The sequence below is a fragment of the Choloepus didactylus genome, chromosome 3 (genome assembly GCF_015220235.1).
Source record: "Choloepus didactylus isolate mChoDid1 chromosome 3, mChoDid1.pri, whole genome shotgun sequence".
Taxonomy (NCBI): domain Eukaryota; kingdom Metazoa; phylum Chordata; class Mammalia; order Pilosa; family Megalonychidae; genus Choloepus; species Choloepus didactylus.
Window position 1 is genome coordinate 6,541,538 of NC_051309.1, and position 22,902 is coordinate 6,564,439.

At 53.3% G+C, this 22,902-nt stretch overlaps 2 protein-coding genes across 5 annotated transcripts in view; both read right to left on the reverse strand.

The window, feature by feature from the left end:
- Positions 1-869: 869 nt before the first annotated feature.
- Positions 870-2,991, reverse strand: LOC119528535 (MORF4 family-associated protein 1). Its single transcript, XM_037828890.1, has 2 exons — positions 2,404-2,991; positions 870-1,874 (listed from the first exon to the last, which is right to left on the reverse strand). Exon 1 carries the CDS (start codon positions 2,798-2,800, stop codon positions 2,417-2,419), a length of 384 nt encoding a protein of 127 aa, XP_037684818.1. The 5' UTR covers positions 2,801-2,991; the 3' UTR covers positions 870-1,874; positions 2,404-2,416.
- A 6,977-nt stretch (positions 2,992-9,968) lies between these two features.
- Positions 9,969-22,902, reverse strand: part of MAN2B2 (mannosidase alpha class 2B member 2) — a 30,664-nt gene continuing 17,730 nt past the window's right edge. Inside the window, exons 10-20 of one of the 4 annotated variants that reach the window (XM_037829342.1) lie at positions 22,256-22,389; positions 19,683-19,957; positions 18,857-19,048; positions 18,105-18,357; positions 16,951-17,061; positions 16,657-16,849; positions 13,957-14,094; positions 13,093-13,189; positions 11,725-11,837; positions 10,607-10,727; positions 9,969-10,218 (exon numbers count right to left, since the gene is read on the reverse strand). In XM_037829342.1, coding sequence (XP_037685270.1) covers positions 10,056-10,218; positions 10,607-10,727; positions 11,725-11,837; positions 13,093-13,189; positions 13,957-14,094; positions 16,657-16,849; positions 16,951-17,061; positions 18,105-18,357; positions 18,857-19,048; positions 19,683-19,957; positions 22,256-22,389 — 1,790 coding nt within the window. In that variant the 3' untranslated portion in view covers positions 9,969-10,055. Of the gene's footprint in view, positions 10,219-10,606; positions 10,728-11,724; positions 11,838-11,858; positions 12,429-13,092; positions 13,190-13,956; positions 14,095-16,656; positions 16,850-16,950; positions 17,062-18,104; positions 18,358-18,856; positions 19,049-19,682; positions 19,958-22,255; positions 22,390-22,902 lie in introns of those variants that run through there. The other 3 variants (XM_037829343.1, XM_037829344.1, XM_037829345.1) reach the window with 3 other exon arrangements.

Here is a 22,902-nt window from a genome sequence, read left to right on the forward strand (position 1 = left end):
GAAGTCTTCCACTCTCTCTCTTCTTGATCTTGGAAGCTGTACTCATCCGTTAAGGCCAAATTGACCAGCTACCTGCTCTAAAAAGCTTTCCTAGACTCCCTGCTCAGTGTTCCCATAAGACAGGACATGAATCTGTATTGAGCTTGGGACACACGGTTTTCTGTTGGTTTGTACTTTTATGAATGAGTTCCTTCCCCAGGAAGCAGACTCTGAAATGAAGATTAGAATGCAGGTAAATTTACTGGGATTAACACCAGTGGAAGGGAAGTAGGCTTGGACAGAGGTTGGGCTATTATCCAGCCCCAAGGAAAGTCTCTGCAAAGCTCACAGGAAGCTGAGAACCCTTTCAAATCTGCCCTAAATTGGGGTGTGAGGGGTAGCATTCTCATACCCCCAGTCCATGAAGGCTGACCAGGAAGGGCTGTCTGTGAGCAACACTTCCAGCAGCTGGGGTAGTAAGCCCATCATCCTGAAGAAGGGTGGTGCATCACACCACGTCTACTGTACATCCTATCCCACCCCACCATGATTGTGTCTTATCCCTGTATTCCTAGTGCAAAGATGAGAGTAGAAAATGTTCCTATTTGTAGTATGAAAGATGACTGCAGGTACTTCGGTTCCCTGAAGGCAGGGACCTGGACCACAGGAACAGATGTGGCTCCTTCCTACATTAAGAACAGTCTGTTCTTTCCTCATCCAGTTCCCATAGCAACATGCAGAGATCAAATCTCCCTCATGATTACAAGCTTGCTGAGAGCCTCATAAACTGTAAGCAGTTCATCACCCACTTGACAACACCAACCAACCAAGGAAAAAGATTTCAAGCTGAAAGAATATCAATTTCTTAATGAATAACCTTTTAGGCCTTGTCTTTTCAAGCAAATGGATATTTTTATTAACACAGTAAGTTTGTTTTAACAGGTAGGGTTTTGACCTCAAATACTTGTGTCAGGTCTGTTATTCAAATGAACTTACAGCTGGACAACGTATGAATCTTGAAGAAGCCTCTTCCCTGTCCAGTTTAGGGTCCAATGCATACAGTTCCAGGTTTTCTTTCTGCAGTCCCTCAAGTTGTTTTGCAAATACTTTTTTCACTTTATGCCCAGAACACTCTGAAATGCATCAGAGTATTACATCAACCTATACAGAATATCAAGATCTCATCCCCTATTCTAGGTCCCATGTCAAAGCTGAGTTAGGTTGTCCAAGCAAACTGACTAGACAGATTAAATCAGTTGTGCCACAGAAAATTTAAATTTTTAACAAAATAAATCTCTCCTCCTTTGGTCTCACACAGAAATAAAAGTCCCAAAATAAAGACAATACCATCCTCTACCCTGTCTTCTGATATACCTTAGTCTTAACCAGATCAGCCCCATTCATTTCGCCAGTTGAAGTCTGATCCCTTCTTCAGCTTCTTCAGCACTTGCTGCATGGAGTCATCTTCTAGAATTAATGCAGCTCCTTGAGTACCTCCAGAGCTGGAGAGCTCCAACTCTGAGTCTCAGGTGTCACAAAGACACCCAAAGTTCCAGGGAGCTACCAGGTCACACACAAAGAGCAAAAGCACCTTAAAATTTAGAAATAACAACCAAAGCCCAGGAACAAATGTGACTGCTGCAAGAGCTTACAGTCTAAGCCCTAATTCCCTTATGTGCCAGCATCTTCCAAATGAATTTATTTCCAGAAACAAAAACATTTAACAATCAACTAATATTGAGGTCATCAACCACAGACCATAGCAGAAACGTAGTGTAATTGAGGACAGAGTGTAGACAGAGAAAAAAGAGAGAAAACAAAAGGCTCTCTGGTTTCAGCTTCTCCATGGTGTCAGCCAATCTCCACCAGTTGATCAAAATTCATTGGCTGCAAACCTAAAGCACAATTGGGAGAAATTTATCAGGAGGTTAATCCGGGGGGCCAACCAACCAAAAACCCTCACAAATTCAAGCAAGAAGGATACCACCTCTTCTGGAATGCCACGTGACTTCTTCCAGTCTTTTAGCAAAATTTGTAATTGTCCAATAGCGACCCTCACCTCTTGTAATTCTCTCTCTCTCTATACCCCCTTACTCGTTGGCCTATAATATTTGTTTCCGTTCTCTTAGCGATATTTAGGCTTACTCTATCTTTAGACTACTGGTTGTGACCTTTGGTTTCAACCACATACCAAGCCAAAATAACCAACCAAAAATCAAGTTATTTTCCTCACTGAGCAGAGTAAAAAACAAAACAACCCCAACTTAAATGGCATCTACTAAGACCGAAGTTAAAAATCAAGCATGCTCTTACTTCCCCTCCTCTCAACTTCCATTTCACGTGGTGCTTAGTAAATAATTTTTCTTGGAGATATGTAACCAAGTTTAAAGCACCAATCCAGCTCCCGCGGGTAGCCGGCCTTACCGCCGCTCCCCCTTCAAGACGACTCGCTCTTTTCTATTCGCCGGACTAGCTCCACCAGCATCTCTGCCATCTTCGCAATCTCTTTGGCCTTTTCCTCGGCCTTCTCGCACCTCTTCGTCGCTCTACCCTCGACTCCATCGTTTGGATTCTGGAGATGATTCAAAGCGCTCTCCTCCGAAGCCTCCACCTGGGTCTTTATTTGGATGAGCATATTGTCCATCTCCCACAGCTTGCTCCTATTCAGCATATAGGCTCTCCCGTGCTCTCGGTTAAGAGACGCGATATCCTCCCGCATCTCGTTGATGACTGGCAGCAGGAACTGCTCGAAATCTTCCTCGGGTTCCAGCACTTCGACCTCCTCAGGTTCCGCCAGCTCCACGATGTCCAAGGGCCGCATTTTTTCCCGCTACTTCAGAGCCGCAGTATCGACGTCTATTGCAGATATTCAGATGGAGATCGACTATGCTAATCAACAGACTTCCAGAAAATTCTTCAAAACTTTGATGCTTTTTAAACTTTTCACCTCAGACAAGCCGAGGAAACCAGCAACTTGGCGGCAGAGAAGCGCGAACAAAATGGAATCGCGGCCGTCAACCTGAGCTCTGCGGGTTGCGGCCCCTTTCACGACACGGCCGTGTCTCTTTACGGTGACGCAGCTGCTAGGGACTCGGTGCGGGCGCGCGCACGTAAATAATGGAGGCCGGACCCAGCGCGGCCGCGGCCGTGTGTTCGCAGGCGCGCACGCGCACGCAGCCTGCTTTCCCTCCTCCCGCCTTTACCAATACCTTCCCGCCGCCGTGGTCCCGTCTCTTCCTCTTGGGGCTGGGTTCCGCGGGGCGTTCCCTCCTGGGGGATTTCTCGCGCGTCGGGTTTACACTTTTTAGGTTGTAAAGTCGATTTCCGTACGCTAGAGGAGCGGACCCACTAATAACGTGGTCAGAGACTGAGACTTCCCGGGCCGGCGCTCGTGGCTCATTCCACTTTAGTGCAGTAATTCCTCAAGGGCCAGCTCCCTGGCATTCCTTTGTTTTTTCTTAATTATTAATGTTTGTTCGTATCTTATGACCTCCTTCATTCTGCTTTTTTTGCTTTTTTTTTTTTTCCTGCTGTTCCTTTTTAAATTTCTTAGGTTAGACTCGACTCATTAATACTTTTTATAAAAATCAGTTTTATTGAGATATATTCACACATGTACACTCCATCCAAATGATATGATCCATAGCTTGCAGTGTAAGCACAGAATTGTGCATTCATCACCACAATCTTAGAACATTTTCATTACTCTGAAAAGAAGAACCCTATACCTTTTATCCCCCCTTATTACTGACCGTTAACTTTGTTACTTTTGATGAAAGAACGTTAAAATATTACTATTAACTGTTAGGTGCATCAGGTTTTAGGTGCGTTTCCCCTCTTATACCACCCTATTGTTACCATCATGCAATAGTGATGCTGCCTTTTCTAATATAAGCATTTAAGATCTTAAATCCCCATCAGGTATGGTTTTAGCAGCATCCCACAACGTTTCGTATTTGAATTTTCATTATTGTTTAGTTGTAAGTATACTTCTATTTCCACTATGGTTTTTTACTATTCTGATTTAGTTTATATACTCTCACAAGCATTTTCTATGTGCAAGCATTGTTCTCAACGCTTTACACCTATTACCTTTAAAAATTCTTTTTATTGTGATAAAATATACATAACATAAAAACCATTTTAACCATTTTTGGGTGTACAGTTCTGTGAACTACGTACATTGACAATGTTGGGTAACCTTTGCCAGTATATATTTTCAGAATATTTTCATCATCCCTAACAGAAACTCATACCCCCTGCTCCCTGCTCCTGGTCACCATAATTCTGCTTTCTGTGTCTGTGGGTTTACTTAGAAAGGATTTCATACAAGAGAGATCATACGATATTTGTCCTTTAATGTCATGGTGATTGATGCATCATGGTGTCTTTAAGGTTCATCTGTGTTTTAAATACCAGCACTTCATTTCTTTTTATAGCTGAATAATATTCTATTGTATGTACTACATTTTGTTTATCTGTTGATCTGTTGAAGGACATGTGCCGGTTTGAATGTATTGTGTCCCCCAGATGCCATTATCTTTGTGGTCTTGTGTGGGGCAGACGTTTTTGGTGCTGGTTGGATTTGCTTGGAATGTGCCCCACTCAGCTGTGGGTAATGATCATTTTGATGAGATGTTCCCATGGAGGCGTGGCCCCGCCCATTCGGGGGTGGGCCTTGATCCGTGGAGCTATATAAATGAGCTGACTCAGAGAGAGGAAACTCAGAGACTGCAGCTGGGAGTGATGTTTTGAAGAGGAGCAAGCTTGCTAGAGAGGAACGTCCTGGGAGAAAGCCGTTTTGAGGCCAGAGCTTTGGAGCAGATGCCAGCTGCCTTCCCAGCTAACAGAGGTTTTCCGGACGCCATTGGCCATCCTCCGGTGAAGGTACCCGATTGCTGAGGTGTTACCTTGGATGCTTTGCGGCCTTAAGACTGTAACTGTTTAGCGAAATAAACCCCCGTTTTATAAAAGCATATCCTTCTCTGGTGTTTTGCACTCTGCAGCATTAGCAAACTAGAACAGGACACTTGGGTTGCCTCCACCTTTTGGCAGTTGTAAATAATTCCCCTATAAGCATCTGTGTGCAAATATCCGTTTGAGTCCCTGCTTTCAATTCTTTGGGGTATATAACCTTGAGTGGGATTGCCGGGTCATATAATAATTGTTTAACTTTCCGAGCAGCCGCCAAACTGTTCTCTATAGCGGCTGTGCCGTTTTACATTCCCAGCAACAATGTACAAGTGTTCCTATTTCACTCCATCCTCAACACTTGCTATCTTCTGCTTTTTGAAATAGCCATCCTAGTGGATGCGAAGTGGTCTCTCGTTCTAATTTGCAGGAAGGAATATGAGGGCATTTGTGGTGTTTATTTACCCCATTTAGTGTGAATGCCAGTGTGTTCACTGCAGAATGTTTGATCACAGGTGCAGCCCCAGGTCCTATGGGGGGGGGGCGTGTCCTTCGTCATCTTTCTAAAATCTGAGAAAGTCTAAAGTCTGGGAAACCCATCGGGTCCTGCGGGACACTGATTACGTGCTTCAACTTGGCGGGCCTGGGCTGGGGGACCGGATCCACCCCTGGGGAGGGTAGTGGGCACGGGCGACAGCGCCCTCCACAGCCCCCCGGGCCTGGGAAAGTGAGGCCGGAGGCAGGCCCCATTTCCTCACCCAAAATACCAATGTTAGGGGAGGCTTGCCGGAGGGAACCGCCTTTTCCCCACCCCCTTATCTTGCCCGGACACTCCCCGTTGCCTGTGCAACTCCCATTACCACCAGTGCGCATACATTGTTGCCAGACACCGTTACCGGAGCAACTCTCGCCCCTTTTCAATCAACCTCCGCGCTCTCTCAGAACCAATCCAAGCCTTTTACCTCTACAGCTACCCCGCCCCCTAAACGCCCGATATAAGCTTGTACTCTCCCCTAATAAACTCTCTTGGTTTCTTCACCCTAAAAGAACCGTGTCCCGCCTGTTCCTTTCTCGCCGCCCTCCATACTTTGCACGCCTCCCGCCGGGGACCTGGCCAAGTCCCCCGCCTCGCCCTCGCCTCCGGGAAAGAGCCCCTGCCGCCGGTACCCTCGGAGCAATCCTGAGAGCCTAGGATTTAGCAACCGGCCGCCACCCTCCCCCAGACGAGTCAACTGTGACCGCAGGGTCCTAGGGCTTTGCATGAGGGCGCTCTATTGCAGATGGCTTCCGCCAGTGCTGGGCCGTGTCATCTAGTGCCATTGAAGACTGTCCTTCCAGGGGTTCAGGTGAGGTCCTGCTGGAAGTGGCCTGGACAGGCCCATGCTGTGGGCCAGCTGGGTTGAGCTTCCACCACCCTCCTGAACCCCCAGTGCTCTGGGGGGCAGCTCCACCAACAGGCCTGGGTGGGAGGTTGGGGCTTTCTCTGGAATGATCCCTGAGTTCATGCCCAGCTCCCCCTCCTCCCCTCTCCTCCTGGACGTGGCATCCAAGGGGCACAGCTGCCCCTCTGAATCAGCCAGCTCTGGCAGTGCACTCGCCCGTCACCCCGGCCTCCCCCCACCCAGTGTGAGTCCTGGTGCTGGGACCAGCACCCTGTCAGCCACCCCACTGCCCAGGGCACAGGGCACCAGGCGGCCTTTCTTCCCAGCCACTGTCCTTCTCTGGAAGGAGGCAACGTGTGCACATTCTGCTTTCAGCTGGTGCCTTCAGCTGGTGCCTCCACCTGCCAAGGCTTGGGGCAGCTGCCCAGCCTGGGAGGGTGGCAGAGCAGCCGGGAAGACGGGGTTCAAGCCCCATGTGTTGCTGGGCAAATTCCTGAAGCTCTTCCAGCCTTAGTGTCCCCATCAGTGAACTGGACTCACTAACCCTGACCTCCCAGGCTGCTGGAGGATAAGTGGTCATCCATGAGTACTTGGGGTGGAGCACAGACAGCGGATGGCAATGAGAGGTACGTGGGGGAGAACCCCAAAAGGCGCTCTGGGCAGCAAAGGAAGAAGATGCTTCTGCTTTTCTGGTCCACACAAGGCCAAGAGACAGCAAAGCGGAAGACACTGAGAATCCCTCGCAAGTCCCAGGGTGCCTGGTCCTGGGTCCTAGGAAGGCTTTAAAAAACAAGACAAGACCGACTCCCCTCCACCCCGCATTTGACCTTTCCCAACACAGCCCACAGAGGGCCACGTAGGTCCCTGAAAGGAAAGACAGCAGAAGAGAAAACTGGAGGAGGATGCTCATGGAAGAGTCCACTGTCAGGACCCGGACTCTTAGGGCTCAGGCCTTCGGCAGCGAACGGCGCGTCACAGGTGAGCAAAGCGAGGCCTGCAAGGGGGAGGAGACCCAGCTAAGGGTCTTTTAATAGTTTTTTAATAGCAGCTATTCTAATGGATGTGAAATCGTATCTCATTGTAGTTTTGATTTACATTTCTCTGATCGCTAATAATGAGCATTTTTTCATGTGCCTTCTGGCCATTTGTATATCTTCTTTGGAGAGATGTCTGTTCAAGTCTTTTACCCATTTTTAAAATTGGGTTCTTTAACTTTTTGTTGTTAAATTGAAGGATTTCTTTATATATTTTGGATAGTAAACCTTTATTGGATATGTGGTTTCCAAATATTTTCTCCAATTGTGTAGGTTGTCATTTTACTTTCATGATAAAGTCCTTTGATGCACGAAAGTTTTTAATTTTGATGAGGTGCAATTTATTTTTTTCTTTTGTTGCCTGTGCTTTAGGTGTAAAGTCTAAGAAACCATTGCCTAACACAAGGTCCTGAAGATGCTTCTCTACATTTCATCTAGGAGTTTGATAGTTCTAGTTCTTATATTTAGGTCTTTGATCCATTTTGAGTTGATTTTTGTAGATAGTATGAGGTAGGGTGTCCTCTTCCTTTTTTTTTTTTTTTTTTTTTTTGGAAATGCAGCTCTGATTTTCCTAGCACCATTTATTGAAGAGACTATTCTTTCCCCATTGAGTGGTCTTTGCACCGTTGTCAAAAATCAGTCAGCCATAAATGTGAGGGTTGATTTCTGAACTCTCAATTTGATTCTATTGGTCTATATGTCTGTCCTTGTGCCAGTATCATGGTGTTTTGATTACTGTGACTTTGTAATAAGTTTTAAGATTGGAAAGCGTGAGTCCTTCAACTTCATTCTTCTTGTTAAAGATGGCTCTATCTACCCAGGGCTGCTTACCCTTCCATATAAACTTGATGATTGGCTTTTCCATTTCTGCAAAGAAGGTTGTTGGAATTTCGATTGGGATTGCATTGACTCTATAATTGCTTTGGATAGGATGGACATCTTAATGATATTTAGTCTTCCAATCCATGAACACACAATGTCTTTCCATTTATTTAGGGATTCTATAATTTTTTTAAGCAATGTTTTGTAGTTTTCTATGTATAAGTCCTTTATATACTTGGTTAGGTTTATTCCCAGATATTTGATTCTTTTAGTTGCTATTATGAATGGAATTTTTTTTTCTTGATTTCCGATCGTTCATTGCTTATGTGTAGAAACACTACTAAGTTTAGGGTTTTGTACCCTGCCACTTTGCTGAATTCATTTATTAGCAGAGGGGCCGTGCTAATCTCTGTATCATTCCAATTTTAGTACTTGTGCTGCCCATGCTAGCACCCGACTAATTTCTTTTGTGGGTATACACCACATCTCGTTTACCCGTACATCTGTTGATGCACATGGAGGCTCTTTCCGCTTTTTGGCTTTATTAAGAATGCCACTATGAGCATCCATGTACATGTTTTTGTTTGAACACTTGTTTTCAAGTTTTTTTGAGGTATGTACTTTGGTGGCTTGGAGTTACATACCCCAGAAAAATATGTTCTTAAATTAATCCATTCCTGAGGGTGTGCATCCATTGCAAATAGGACCCTTTGATGAGGCTACTTCAGTTAGGGGTGGCCAGCTGAATCAGGATGGTCTTAATCCTATCCTGAAGTCTTTTATAAGCAGGATGAAATTCAGACAGAGAGAGCCAAAGGGAACTGCCAGCAGCTGGAAGTCAATGGAACCCGGAAGAGGAAGAAGATGCTGTGTGCACTGCCATGTGATGGGAAAGCCAAGGACCAAGGATCTCCGGCTGCCAGCCCCAGAACTCCACACCAGTCTTCTGGGATGATGCCTTTATTTGGACTTCTAGCCTCAAAACCATGAGCCAATAAATTCCTGTTGTTTAAGCCAACCATGCATGGTATTTGCTTTAGCAGCCAGTAGACTAAAACATACCTAGGAGTGGAATCGCCAGGTTCAATGTTAACTGTGTGTTTAATCATTTGAGGAACTGCCAGACTATCTTCCAAAGTGGCCGCATTATCTCACATCCCCACCAGCAACATACAAGGGTTCCAATTTCTCCGCATCCTCACCAGCCCTCATTACCCTCTGACTTCTTGGTTCTAGCCATCCTAGTGGGTGTGAAGTGGGATCTCCTTGTGGTTTTGATTTGCATTTCCTTGTTGCAATTGTGATTACTGCTACTGTGAACATCTGCAACCAGACTGTGTGTTTCTAAGTTTTCTATTCCCTTGGGCATATACCTCGGAGTGCAAGTTACTGTTTGATCATAGTTACTAATTCTTTGTATTGACTTACCGTTTCACCTACGTGTGGCTACCGTCTCTTGAGGGGACCCAGCCTCCTGCGGCAGTGCCTTTCCCATCCGGCAGACAGCACCCCTGGGGCCCGGGAGGGGCTCACACACTCTGCGGCCTGGGTTCGAGTCCCAGCTCTGCCTCATTGTACCCAGCAGCCTGGGGCAAGCCAGGTTCCAACCTCGCAGGGATGTCCCCAGCGTGGGAGGCCACGTGAGAGCGCTCAGCACACAGCAGGCCCCTTGTCAACACGGGTGAGCCTGCACTTTCGTGGGACCCAGCAGGGACCGGGCGGCGGAGACATTTTGGTATCACTCTGGGTTTTACACTCTGCCTGGTTTTGATTTTGCAGATGAATGAAGTGTGCTTGAACATGTCACATATGGCTTGAAAAGGGGACAGGAAGAAACAGGATCTTTTAGTTTGATTTTTATTAAAAAAATAAAAAATAAAACCCCAAATATGATCATTTCCTGCAGTTAACCAGCCAAATCCACAGCTTATTCCAAATTATGGCCCCTGCCCCCTGCCCCCTCCGTGTTGCCGTTCCACGTCTGCCAAGGGTTCACTCCTCCCGAAAGTGAATGAAGAACGTGCGGATTTCCTTCGGGTGGAGCGTGACGGTGAAGCTTCCCGGTGGCCATGAGGGAGAGCCGGGGCCACCTGGGGGAGTGGAGGGGTCCGTCCAGCACAGCCCTAGGAGACGCCTGCTCCCCCGGGACACCTCCTCCCAGCCCCCTGCCCCCCAAAAACTCTGAACCTGCCTACAGCCGGCCGTGGCTCCCAGAGGGATGGGGTCCCTGCTAAGCCCCTTCCAGCCCGGACTCCTGCTGTGAATGGCTCTCTTGCATTTTGCCCCTGCTCAGGGTGCACCTAATAGATATAGGGTGGTTCTGGTCCCCTGTGGCCTCTTTCCCCCAGGGGTGCCACCCCCGGTGTCTAAGGGCTTTCTCACAGAGACCACCCCATTGGGAGCAGGACTAGTGGGGCAGCCCCTGGGCTCTCTGGGTCTGTCCAGCCCCCATGCCTGCTGGGCCAGGGGCTCTCCCACCTCTGTGGCGGCCGTGGGTCCGTGTCCTCCAGTGCCAGCGGTGCAGCGTGCTCACGTCCCACGTCCCCGTGAGGGAGCGCTCCTCCACGGCCACCACAGACCCCAGACCCTGCAGCACAGCCTGCGGGGACACGAGCAGAGGGAGGAGTGAACGATAAGGGGGAGGCTCCAGCTCCAGCACCAAACAAAACCAGCAGCAGGGGCAGCAACCCCGTCACCGAGTGTCCTCGGGGCACCAGGTCCTGCCCAAGCACGTGAAGCCCCTCCCTCATTTACCTCTCCTAGCAAGTCTGCAAAGGCTGGGATTGGCAGCCCCATTTTATGGATGGAGAAACCGAGGCTCAGGAGTATGTGCTCCGCCACATGGCTGCACTAGACGGGCAGAGCTGGCAAGGGGCGGGCATTTTTACCTGCCTACCCAATGTCACACGCCCCTAATACCCCGCTGACAACACTGTCACCCCACCCACACCTCACCCACAACGCGTCACCCCCAGCATGTCACTGCCAGCACCACTTGAGGGGCTCTGGCCTGCTCTTATCCTCCAAGGAGCCCATGGTCAGGGTGGGAGGCCCACAGGGAAAGAGGCCCCCACACAAGGGCTTGGTGGGAGGGGTGGGGGTGCACTGGGAAAGCACCACAGAGGAAGCCTCTGCACTGGGGTTGTTGGGGCTTCTCTCTGATTCTGCGGAGCACACAGACGTCAAAGAAGGCCCAACACAAAAACGCAGAGATTCACAGAAATTCTCTGTGAGCAGGAAATGAAACAAAGACCTCAATGGCCCAAAAAGAATGCAAACTGGGGAAAGAAATTCAGCATCTTAGTGTGTCTCCTGGGGAAATGAAGAGGTCAGGCTCTGAGGACAACATTAGGGTCCAGAGGGCAACATGGAAAGGGGACCAGGGGCCTGGGGGCCGGAGTCTGAGGAGGTGTTGGAGGGGCAGAAGGGGAGAGAGGGGAGGGGCCGGGCTGCACCCCCTCTGCCCCAGCCAGAGCCCCCATCCAAGTGGTTTGTCAAGCTGCCCTGGCGGCTTTCTGCAGAGGTGGTTTCTAAATGAGGAATTTCATGCCTGGCGCCATGGGTCCAGGGTTGGGCTGGGGTGGGGTGCGGTTTACCTTCAGATTTACCGTCGCTGGCTGGGACAGGATCGGGTCCTCCCCCGCCTCGTACAGGTGGTGGAGCCGCAGCAGGACACGGCTCAGGTCTGCCTGGGCCTCCCCTCGGCCGCCTGCAGGAACAGAAGGAAAGTGGCGGTGAGGACCCCACCCACTGCAGCACCCTGGGCCCGGGTCAGTGCTCCAGGCACGACTCTATCTTGTATTCTCGCTCCCTGTGAGGAGGCTGGCCTGGTCTCCTGCCAGACCCGAGGCGTGGACACACACAGCGGCTTGACAAGCCCCCACGGCCGTCATGTAGCAGAGGGCAGCTTCCAACCCTGTCGCTGACCCCAAAGCCTTGCACATGCCACTCAGGGCCAGTGCCATCGAGCTGGTCCTCAGCAGGCCTTGGGGATCCCTGCTTTCTCCTGCCCTGCCCTGAGCAGATGGGACCCGTCTTGGTGGCCGAGGACACACGTGTTGCAATGGGGCCACCTCAGCCTGGTCCCTGGGGAGCTGTGAGAAGGGCCCTCCTGCTCCCCCACTGGGGAGAAGGAAACTTACACTGTGTCCAGACAGTGAGGGTTTGGGGTGGCCTGTTATGGCAGCACAACCCAGCCATCCGGAATGATGCAATAGTCTCATCACCACATCACATACGTGGCCTTGGGTCCTACTTCTTCCTGCCCCACACAGCCAGCCTCACTGTGGTGGTGCCCGTTCTAGAGATGAAACGACCAAAGCTTGAAGGAAAGCGCTGAGGTCAAGGTCCTGGACAGGGTGTCTGCTCTGCCTGCAAAGCGGGGGGTGTCCCGATAGTGGTGTTCCTGAACGCTGGCTTGCAGGCGAACCCCAGCTCTAAACCTCAGGCCCCAAAGCCTCCTGCTTCGGGCTCCCTGGTGTAGGATGCAGGAGTCAGTATTTTTAAAAAGCCCATTGGGGAGTGGAGGGGTAGCTGGTCTTCAGACTGGCCTACAGGGACAGCCGCTAAATGTTGCAAAGGCTCAAGGGTTTCTGAAATCACTGCTGTGAGTTCCGAGTGCAGTGGGTAAAGGTTGTAGTTCCAGGGTCAGGCCAGGTTTTCAGCCTCCTGATCTATAAAATGGATGGGATAAAGACCGCTTCCTAAGGTGGCTTAACATTCGGGGAGGCAGGGGGGATACACTTGCCAGACCCCTGACGTCCTCACTCTGCCCCTCACTCGCTCCTCTCCAGGGAGAAGGGGCTTCCTCACCAGAAGGTCTGGGGGGGCATGTGCCACCCAGCTCCCTTCTCCCCCTTTTTTATCTGGGAGCAAGCAGAAAAGATAAGATAAGCAAGCAGATAACAGGTAGTGTGTTCTCAGTTGTGCTTGACCGCATGGAAGCTGGAAGGAAAGACACCTGCCTGGTGTCGTCTTTGGCAGGCGGGGATGCTGGTCTGCGGCCTGGGTGCAGCGTTAGGAGGCCATCTCGGCTGCAGATGCCAGCTTGATCAGGGTCAGCTTGATCAGGGATGAGGGTGTTACTTGGCCGAGTCTCTTGAGTCTTTCTTCTATGCTGGCTCTGAACTTGAGAGTTAAAACCTCTTCCTTTTCCTTCTACTTAATTCTTTTTACTGAGCCTGTCTTTCAGGTATGCCAGGCCCTGGGTGGGCGCTGGGGACATGAGTTAGCCCCTGCCTTTGAGCCTCTCCCAATCTAGAGGGTTGGTGTAAACATTTCAGAAAAGGAGAGCTGGTTCCTGGCTTGTGCCACCTCCTCCAGGAAGCCCTCCCTGATGCCCCTGCTGGAGGCTTCCCTCTGGTCGCTGTGTCCTTCCTGCCTGGTGCCTTTACTGTTTCCTCCTCTAGACCAAGGGCTCAGGGAGGTCCTTGTTCGCTGCCCCAGCCCCAGCCCCTGGCACAAGAAATATCTGTTGCATGACTGAATGGAAACTCTCAATAGTAAGGACTGCCTGAGTTCAGGGGACGAGCTGGGTGGATGTTCAAGGGTCCAGGAGGGCTCCCAGAGCAGGCAAGACTGCAGTGGATCCTCGAGGGTCAGGCAGGATGTGGACAGTGGTCCAGAGTTGGGGCTGGGGGCTGGGAGGGATCCATTCAGAGAGGGTGGGGGCCCATCCTGGGCAGGGGTCATAGGGCTGGGGTCTAGGCCTGGTCACTCATGGCCCCTCTGTGGGGCCTCAGTCTCTCCATGTGCTGAAGAAGGGACCAGGTGACCTCGTGGAGCCAGGACAAGCACTGGGGGGAGCACCCTCTGTGTGTCTGCCTCACCTTTCTGGAGAGCTTGTACGTGCTGCGTGTGGTTTGAGCTGTAGTTCCAGCCGGGGATGCTGAGGGTCTGCAGGTGGAGATTTGGGGGCAGCGTCACGGCATCTTGCTGCTGAGGTCCTGGGGGCTTTGGGGATATTCCTGTAAGACAGAGGGACAGAGTGAGGAGAGGGTTTGGGCCCTAAGACCTCATCTGGGGGCTTCTGCATTATGATTTTGCTTCCAGCCTAGGTCCCCTGCGTCCCCACATGCATCTAACGCAGTGGTCACTGAGCCATCGGCCGCTCACTGCCGTGCCTTCACTCCTGCAGGCCCTTTGTCCCACATTCCAGCTACTGAGAGCACAGCCTGAGAGCTGGAATGACCCGGAATCTCATCCATCTAGACATGCACATGAGGCACCTCAGCCCCCTCCTCCTTCCAGGAAGTGCTCCCACGACTCTGGGCTTTCAGCTGGAGCTGTCACCCTCCCAGTCTCCCAGGCCAGGGCATGGGTGCAGGCGTGGGCCACCGGCTCCAAGCAGGATGAGGTGGAATCCTCCCCTGGGCTTTCCACTGAAGACCAGGCCATCCCAGTCTCAGGGCCTCTCGGGTTGGGGACACCTAGCCCCGGTGTGGTTCCCAGGCACATCCCCAGGCAGGAGGAGAAAGAAGTTGTGAAGACAGAGAGCAGCTCAGCGAGAGATGGACACAGGGACAGCCTCACAAAGGTTCCAGAACCCAGGCCCAGAGACACTCTTGCCCTTCCCTCGGCTACCTGGCCTGGGAATCAACCCTTCCTTTTGCTCAAGCCGGGTGTGCCGGTTTGAATGTATTATGTCCCCCCAAATGCGATTATCTTTTATGTAATCTTGTGTGGGCAGGTGTTATTAGTATTGATTAGATTGTAAGTCTTTGATTGAGTGTTTCCATGGAGATGTGCCCCGCCCAACTGTGGGTGATAACTCGGATTGGATGATTTCCATGGAAGTGTGGCCCCACCCATTCAGCATGGGCCTTGATTAGTTTACTGGAGCACTACATAAGCTCAGACAGAAGGCACAAGCTTGCTACAGCCAAGAAGGACACTTTGAAGAACGCACAGGAGCCGAGAGAGGAGCTGCAGATGAGAGACAGTTTGAAGACGGCCGTTGAAAGCAGACTCTTGCTCTGGAGAAGCTAAGAGAGGACAAACACCCCAAGAGCAACTAAAAGTGACATTTTTGAGGAACTGCAGCCTAGAGAGGAATGTCCTGGGAGAAAGCCATTTTGAAACCAGAACTTGAGCAGATGCCAGCCATGTGCCTTCCCAGTTAACAGAGATTTTCCGGATACCGTTGGCCATCCTCCAGTGAAGGTACCCGATTGCTGATGTGTTACCTTGGACACATTATGGCCTTAAGACTGTAACTGTGTAACCAAATAAACTCCCTTTATAAAAGCCAACCCATTTCTGGTGTTTTGCATCCTGGCAGCATTAGCAAACTAGAACACCAGATCAAGTAGGTTTCGCCCATGAGCACCCAATGGAGAGCAGAGCAGGGGCCAGGTGGGAGGGAGCAGACAACAGCCGTGGAGCTTTCCCAGACATGGCAAAATCCTCTTCAGAAAGGCCCCCAAAGGCCACAGAGGGGCCATGTACTGAGACAGAAGCAGACCCTGACATTTCTGGGCCTGTGGAGATGGGGGTGCCAGGTGGGCAGCTCGGTGGCGGTCCCGGGAGAGGTGGCCATGAACTCGAGCTGCCCAGAGCTGCCCTCCTCCCGCCCACCCAGGCCTCCGTCAGCCCCTCCTTCGATCCCACAAGCTTCCCCAAGCTTGGCCCAGCCACCTCCCCTTCAGTTTCTGTTACTCCCAAACCAAAGAACCTTAACAGACACCCCCAGGGCCGACTCCTGAGCCCTCCCGGCTGCCATGTTACTCTCCTCCAACCCACAAGGCACCAGCCCTCTTGACGGCACCGCTCCCTCAGCACGCTGGGTCCTGGTTATTCAGGAGTCAGTGTCCTCTGAGACGTCCTTGAGAAGTCCTTCAAAGAGGGACTGCGTCTCACATGCTCTCACACAGGAGCAACTGCCTGTGTGTCTGCCGGTTCTGACTCTAAAACCAGCAAGGAGGATCTTAAAAGCACATTTGATCCACACCTCTGCGAGCGTCTAGAGACAGAACTGTTCAGGGATCTGTGAGGATGGTACCACATTGGATGGAGGTCTTTAATTCATCAAGGGCTGCTCCAAAGTACTATCTTTAAATATAATCGCTATTTAATGTTTCTCATGTTCAGCCATTTTAGCAAAGACACAAAACTACATGGTTGTAAGTCTATAGGAGCCTAAGTGGAGGCAAAGCATCAGCCTCACAGATTAGAATGCAGACTGGGAGCATCCTCACCTGGTGACAGCAAACGCAAATTCAGACAACACTGGTCTTTCAAATGCTGAGTCTCCTGAACTAAAGTGACACAGTGACACTGTCATATTCAGAAGGAACAAGGCACAGAGAGAAACTGGAGGAGAAGACTCAGGGATGTGTTCTGGCTCTGCGCTAGCCAGCTGTTTGGCCTGCAGGGAATCACTGAACCCCTCCACTCCTGAGTTTGTCCATCTGTTAAATGAGGGGCTTGGTCTAGATGGTTCACAAGATGCTTCCTGCTCAAAAGCTGCCTGGATCCCAGAGGGCACGACTCCTACCCAGGTCCACATGCCCCAAAGGGGGTCTCCTTACCAGCCAGCCATCCAAATAGCACTACAGGCCTATGCTGCAGCGCCAGCCCGCTCCTCTGGCGCAGGGCGGCCGTGATGGGCGGGGGCCCCAGGACGAGCCAGAGCACGGGGTAGACAATCGAGGTGTCGTTGAGCGTGAGGTTGTAGCCCAGGTCCCACTCGAGGTTGTTCCACAGCCGCCGGTGGAGCATGACCTGCAGGAAGGGGCTGCCTGGGGGACCCGGCCTCACCCCTGGGGGACCCGGCCTCACCCCTGCACCTGCCCACGGGTGGCCAGACCCTGCCCTCCTCCTACCTCCACCTGCCCGTTGCCCTGGCTGGAGACGCCGTGGGCCCGCTCCGAAAGCAGCACCAGCCTGCTTCTGCTGTCCTCAATGAAGGCCGACTGGACCATGGGGTAGTAGTTCTGCAGACACAAATGGCATCAAGCTGGCAATCAGAGCATGGAGCGAGGGGGCCGCTGGGTCAAGGGTCAGTCCACCAGGGCAGCCCCCTGCACAGGTGTGGCCGCAGCAGGAGACCCACAGACCTGGGGTCAGATCCCAGCTCCACTGCCTCCAGCCAAGTGGCCGGGGAGAGAGACAGCCTCCCAAGCCTTGCTTTCCCCATCTGTGAAATGGGATCACAAAGCCCCACTCCACACAACTGCTGGAAGGAGGGAAGGAGGGAGTGGGTGCCTCGGCCTGTGGTTGCTGGATGGAGAAAGGACTTGGGGTGGAGCTGGGAAAGCAGTTACAGAGCCCAGGCCCTTTGCTCTAGGGGAGCAAGACATCCTGGGGACTCACAGACCCCAAGGGTCAGGTTTCCCAGGCCACAGCAGCTGAGAACCAGCCACCCAGAGTGAAGGGAACAGAAACACAAGGAAAGCACCAGGATGGGGCTCAGCCTGCGAGCCCACATGGGAGGAAAAAGCCGATATTCCTTGAGGGCGGACACGGTGGCGAGCACTGTACTCCCCCACCCCAACGTATCCCACCTGCTCTTCACCCCTCTGGGCAGAAGAAGGTATCACGCCCTGTCCCCAGGAGGGTGCCCAGGTGTAGGGAAGCCAAGTGACCTGCCAGGTATGGAGATGAACCCAGTGCGGCCATGTGTTCACCATTTTGCCCAGTGGCTAGCCGTGTTCTCGGTTGTGGACCTGGAGCCTGGCTCAGCACTGGACATGCACTGTCTCACTGCCCCCTTGGGACAACCCTTCGATGGGGCGCTCACTTTTCAGAAGAGGAAACCAAGGTGCAGTAGTAGGTTCAGTGACTTGCCCAAGGTCACTCAGAGTTCAGACACCCATCAGACCCAGAGCCCAGGCTCTTAACCCTCTGATGGCGAGGGGGCTTGGAAAGAACTCTCTCCAGAGGCCTCTACTGCTACCGGCTGGTGCTTCAGGGTTCGGCTCTGGCCTTCTGGAAAAGCCCTTGTCGGCGCTGCGCCCAGGGGTGTCGGCAGGCGTACCCGAGCAATGCTGTTGTTCTTGTAGGCCTGGTGGGGCCTCCGCTGCAGCTGGTACCCGTTGTTGTCCGAGTAGAGGACCTGCTGGCTGTCGAGATCGGTGCTGGTCCTCAGGACGGCCTCGCGGTTCAGCTCCAGGGGCCCCACTCGGTATTCCTGCTCTATCCGACGGCAAAGCAACTCCCCGCCAGGGCCCCGCGGCACGTGGGCGAGCCGGGAGTGGATCGCGTAGGTGTAGTCCTTGGCTGTTGCATTCCTGGAGGAAAAGAGAAGGAATCGGTCAATGAAGCTCCAGGAGCCTTCTGGATGCTTCTTCCTTCCTGCAGGGGCAGGGCGGGACAGGTGAGTGGGACAGGTGGGCAGGGAGCCTCTGTGGACCACGTGGACAAGGGCACCCCCGGGATCCTGAGCATTATGATGGGAGAAGCCTGGTCCCCCGAGATTGTAGGGTCACTGTCCCAGCCCTGGATGGCTTGTGTCTGCACCACTAGAAAGTACCAGATCCCCTGTCTTGTGTCTAAGTCCCTGTCACTGAGGGTTTCTGTCAGCTCTAAGCTTAGATTCTAACCAAAAGGATGCAGTACACACAGACAGCCCGAGTGGGCAGACCAGAGCAATTCATTTCTTCATCAGCCTCGCATCGAGCAACAACCGCGTGCCAAGCTCAGGTCCAGGAGCCGTTTGCTCATTTGCTGCTAGTGCACACCTACTGTGCGCCAGGCCACCCAGGACCCACCCAGGGCAGGTGGGCGCACCTGTAGAAGTACTGCCGGATCTCGGTCACAAGCTTTCCAGCCACGATCTCCATCCCCACAGCTTCCCAGGCTGGCACTGCTGCCCCGCTGGGCGCGAACATGTAGTTGTCAGAAATGGGGCCCCGTTTCCAGTCACCATTGACGTGGTATTCCAGGAACTCCTGGGTCACCTGTACTGTTCGGTTACTCTGTCTGCAGAGGCAAGACAGAGAAAACACTGTTATTCTCAAGGGCAAGAAAGTAGAGGCTGTGATACCTGGAATCGAGCTCACAAGCCCACCTAGCCAGATGTCACCGTGAGCCGAGAAGTGGGGGCCGGAGCCTGCTTCCCCCACAAAAGTCACGTGCAAGATTCAATCTGCATTCCTGTGGGCATGAACCCACTTGTCATTAGGAACTGCATGGTGCTATCGTTAGCTAAGGTGAGGGCTCATGTGTGAATAGGATCTACAAAGATCTGATTGAGATGGGCCAGATGAAATCCAGGTGGGCCTGAGTCCACGTGGCCAGAGGCCTAATAAATAGGAAATTCAGACGCAGCCAGTCAGTAGAGGCCAGAAAACAGAAGAAGCCAGAAGCAGGAGAAGCCAGAGAGAGACGGAGGACAGCCATCACTGGGATGCTACTGACTTTGGAGAAAGTATGGGCCTGCCCATGCCCTGATTTGGCACCTCCAGCCACCAAACTGTGAGCCAAAAAATTCCTGTTGTGTCAGCCAACCTGGTGGTGGTATCTCTTCCAGCAGCCCTGGCAGACTAAGAGAGGGGTGGATGTGCCCAGGCCCCATGGCATGCCTCCGCCTCAAAGCTGGCCATGGCTGCCCCACCTGTCCCAGATGCTGCGCATCAGGTTTGTGTCCTTGTCCAGGAGCACAGTGTAGCAGTCATTCTCCACGGGCACCAGGTGCCAGCCCCCTCGCCTGGCCTGTCTCCTAAGTCTGCGGCCAAATTGGAGGGTGGTAGCCACAGTGGCAGCCAGCTGTCCCATGTCCTCCTGGGTCCCCAGGCTGGGCCTGATGCTGTAGTGCCGGTAGCTGAGGCCCGGGACTGTGGTCAGGATGAGCAGGTCGTATGCAGACGGGGTCTCAGTTGAGTTCTGGACCTGCAAAGGTGAAGGGATGGGACAAAACAGGGGCTCCCAGGGCTGGAAGGCACCCAAGGAGCCCTCTGTCTTGCATGTCTCCTGTGACGGGGAGCTCACCACCCACCAAGGCAGCAGTGTCCTTCCACCCCTGGGATGGTGCTGAGCTCTCCTCCCTGCATCCTTCCCCAGTCTTGGCTTTACACTCTAGGACCCCCATAGAACACATCAACCCAAGGGAACCACTGAGTGGCCTTAAGAAGACCACCAGGTCTCACAAGCCTTCTCTTACTCAGGATGGACACCCCTAGCCCCTCCCATCTTCCTTCTTTAGCCCAAAGCAGTGACTCCAAAGTCTAGGTCTTAACTTCCAACTCTCCTGGAACTTGAGATCCATGGATATGATGCCCTGCCAGATGCCTCCACCTGGGTGTCCACAGCTGGGTGCACCAGCTACCCCACCCCACCCCTGCACCTCTCCAATGATGGCCCTTTCAGCACCCACCTCCAAGTTGTCCCTATCCCCCTCAACACAGCCACTTGACTACCCCTAACCATCCCACCATATAGACTCCTGCCCCCTATAGCTATCCCCACCCCCTACTGTCATCCTCACTCGCCCCAGCCATCCTCATACTCCCATAGACACCTGACTCCCCCAACCATCACCCCCTGACACCACAGCCATCCCCACCACCCATAGCTGGCCTCCTCCCCCAAGCCAGCCCCAGGACCCTCAGTCTCCCACTTCTCCTTCCCTGTGGCTCCTGCCTGGCCACTCCCTGGATGATGCCCGGCATCCTCACTGGCCTCCCATCTCCAATCCTGTCCCCACGAATCCCCCCATCCCAGCCCCTGGGGCAAGCCTTCCAAACCCACAGCTCAGGCCCCGCTCCACCCCTCCCCTGCCTCACTCTGTTTTGGCTCTGGCACCAGCCACCACCCGGTCCCTGCTGCCTCCTGGGCAAGGTTCCCTGCACCTTGAGGGCCTTCCCGTGCAGGGCCTCCTTCTCCCCAGTCCTCCCATCTCCCCGGGGGTGGGGACTCTCTCTGACTGGGGAACAGCTGGAAGAGGGCCCTGGCACACTCAGCTGAGCCCTCCCAGCTCTCCAGGGCATGCACGCTGTCTCTGCGCCCCGGCGGGGAGGCCTTGGAGGATGGGGGGTGGCTATTAGCAAGGCCACGACTGCCCACCCCCCCAACCCAGCCTTTCTCTGAAATCAAGCTGATGTTTGCTCCGTTGCCCGACCCTGTGCTGGCACGCCCGGCCTGCCCTATTTGAAAAGAGCCCCAACCCCCGTACCCTGCTCTGATTTCTCTCTCCATCTTTGTTATCATCTACCATGTTCAATCATTTTATTTTGCCTGCTGCCTGTCTCCCCACAACGGACTCTGACCCCGAGGGCTGGCACAGCTGGCTGCTCACTTGATATCCCAGCACCCGCAACAGGGCCTGACATGCAGCAGGTGCTCCAGGAGTATTTGCTGAGTGAATTCACTCTAAATCGGTATTCAGCTTGGGTGGAGAAGGGCGGTGTTACGGGTGGGTCAGCTCAAACCGGACCCTCCCCTCTCTCCTCCCTTGGACGACAAACACCTCCTCATTCTCGGTCTCAGCTGAGGGGCCTCCCCTGGGCCCCACGTCATGACTGCACACACAGCTGTCCGTCTGCATGTCTGCTCCCCACTGGATGACGAGGCTTCGAGGGCGGGGATCTGGGTTCGGCTCCAGGGCCCTGGCCCACAACCCAGTGGGCATTCTGGGGGTGTTTGCTGAATGACTAAGTGACGTCTCAGCACCTCTTCCACCTCCCCAAGGAAGGGCCAGCTGGGTAACATGGATGGTGCCCTCCAGAACCAGTGTCATTTCCAGGCCACGGAAGGGGACGAGGACGGACCCCTGACCCACTCTGGATGGATGCCCTGAAGGGTGGTGCAAGGAGAGGCAGCCAGGCCCTCAGCCCTTAATGTCAGCGCTGCTTATTAAAGCACCCCTTTGAGACCCCCAAAAGCTTTTCCACATGCAGGAGCGGGGATTTAGATGAAATTACAGACATTCCCAGAAGGGAGGGAAGGAGAGGGGAAGCTTCTCATCTAATGTATGCTGTGGGGGAGACCCTCCTAGGGTTGGGACAGTGGAAGGGGGCCTCAGTGACCTCAGTGGCCCTGCCTCTCCAAGCCTCAGTTTCCCCTTCTGCCGACCAGGGGCAGTCACAGCTTCCTGGCAGGGCCGGGTGAGATGATGGGTATAAAGTGCCCGGCCGGGGTGGGTGCTCAGCCCAGGGCACAGGCCTCTCCTGCAGGACGTTGCACCCATACCTGGGAGGGCACGGGGTGGCCCAGCTCGTCTGTGACACTGACTCTGGGGAAGCCGACGGTCAGGGTGACGATGGTGGTGACCGTCCAGGCCAGCGGGTTGTAGACCACAGCCAAGTGTCCCCCAGGCTCCGCACCTGCACAGAGACGAGGCTTCACTTCCCGCCACTGGGCTTGCCTCGGAACAAGGGAAACTGAGGCACGTGAGCCTCAGCCTTCCAGGGACTCTGGGGGGGAGCTGGGAGAGGGACGGACAGGTGGGAGGTTCAGCTCAGAGGCAGGGCAGAGGCGGGAGGGGATGCCCACGCTGAGTGCCTGTTGTGTCCAGCACTGACAGCAGAGGCCCCGTTTGCTCCCCGTGCTGGTCTCCCGAGGCCCAGAGAAGCAGAGCTGGCTGCTCAGGTGACACAGCTTCGAGGCCTGACCCCCGGCTCCGAGCCCCTGGCACCATGAGTGACTGGAGAAATCTCTGAGTCTGAGGGTTGTGTCCCATCATGAGGCCACTGCAGTGTGGACCTGGCTTCCCTTTCCATTCCCTCCTGTCACCCACGTGCCCTATGCTGTGGCCATGTGGGGACTCCCAGATCACCGATGCTGTCCCCACCTCTGCCTGCTGTCGCCTCCGCCTGGGACGCCTCTCCCGGGCTTCA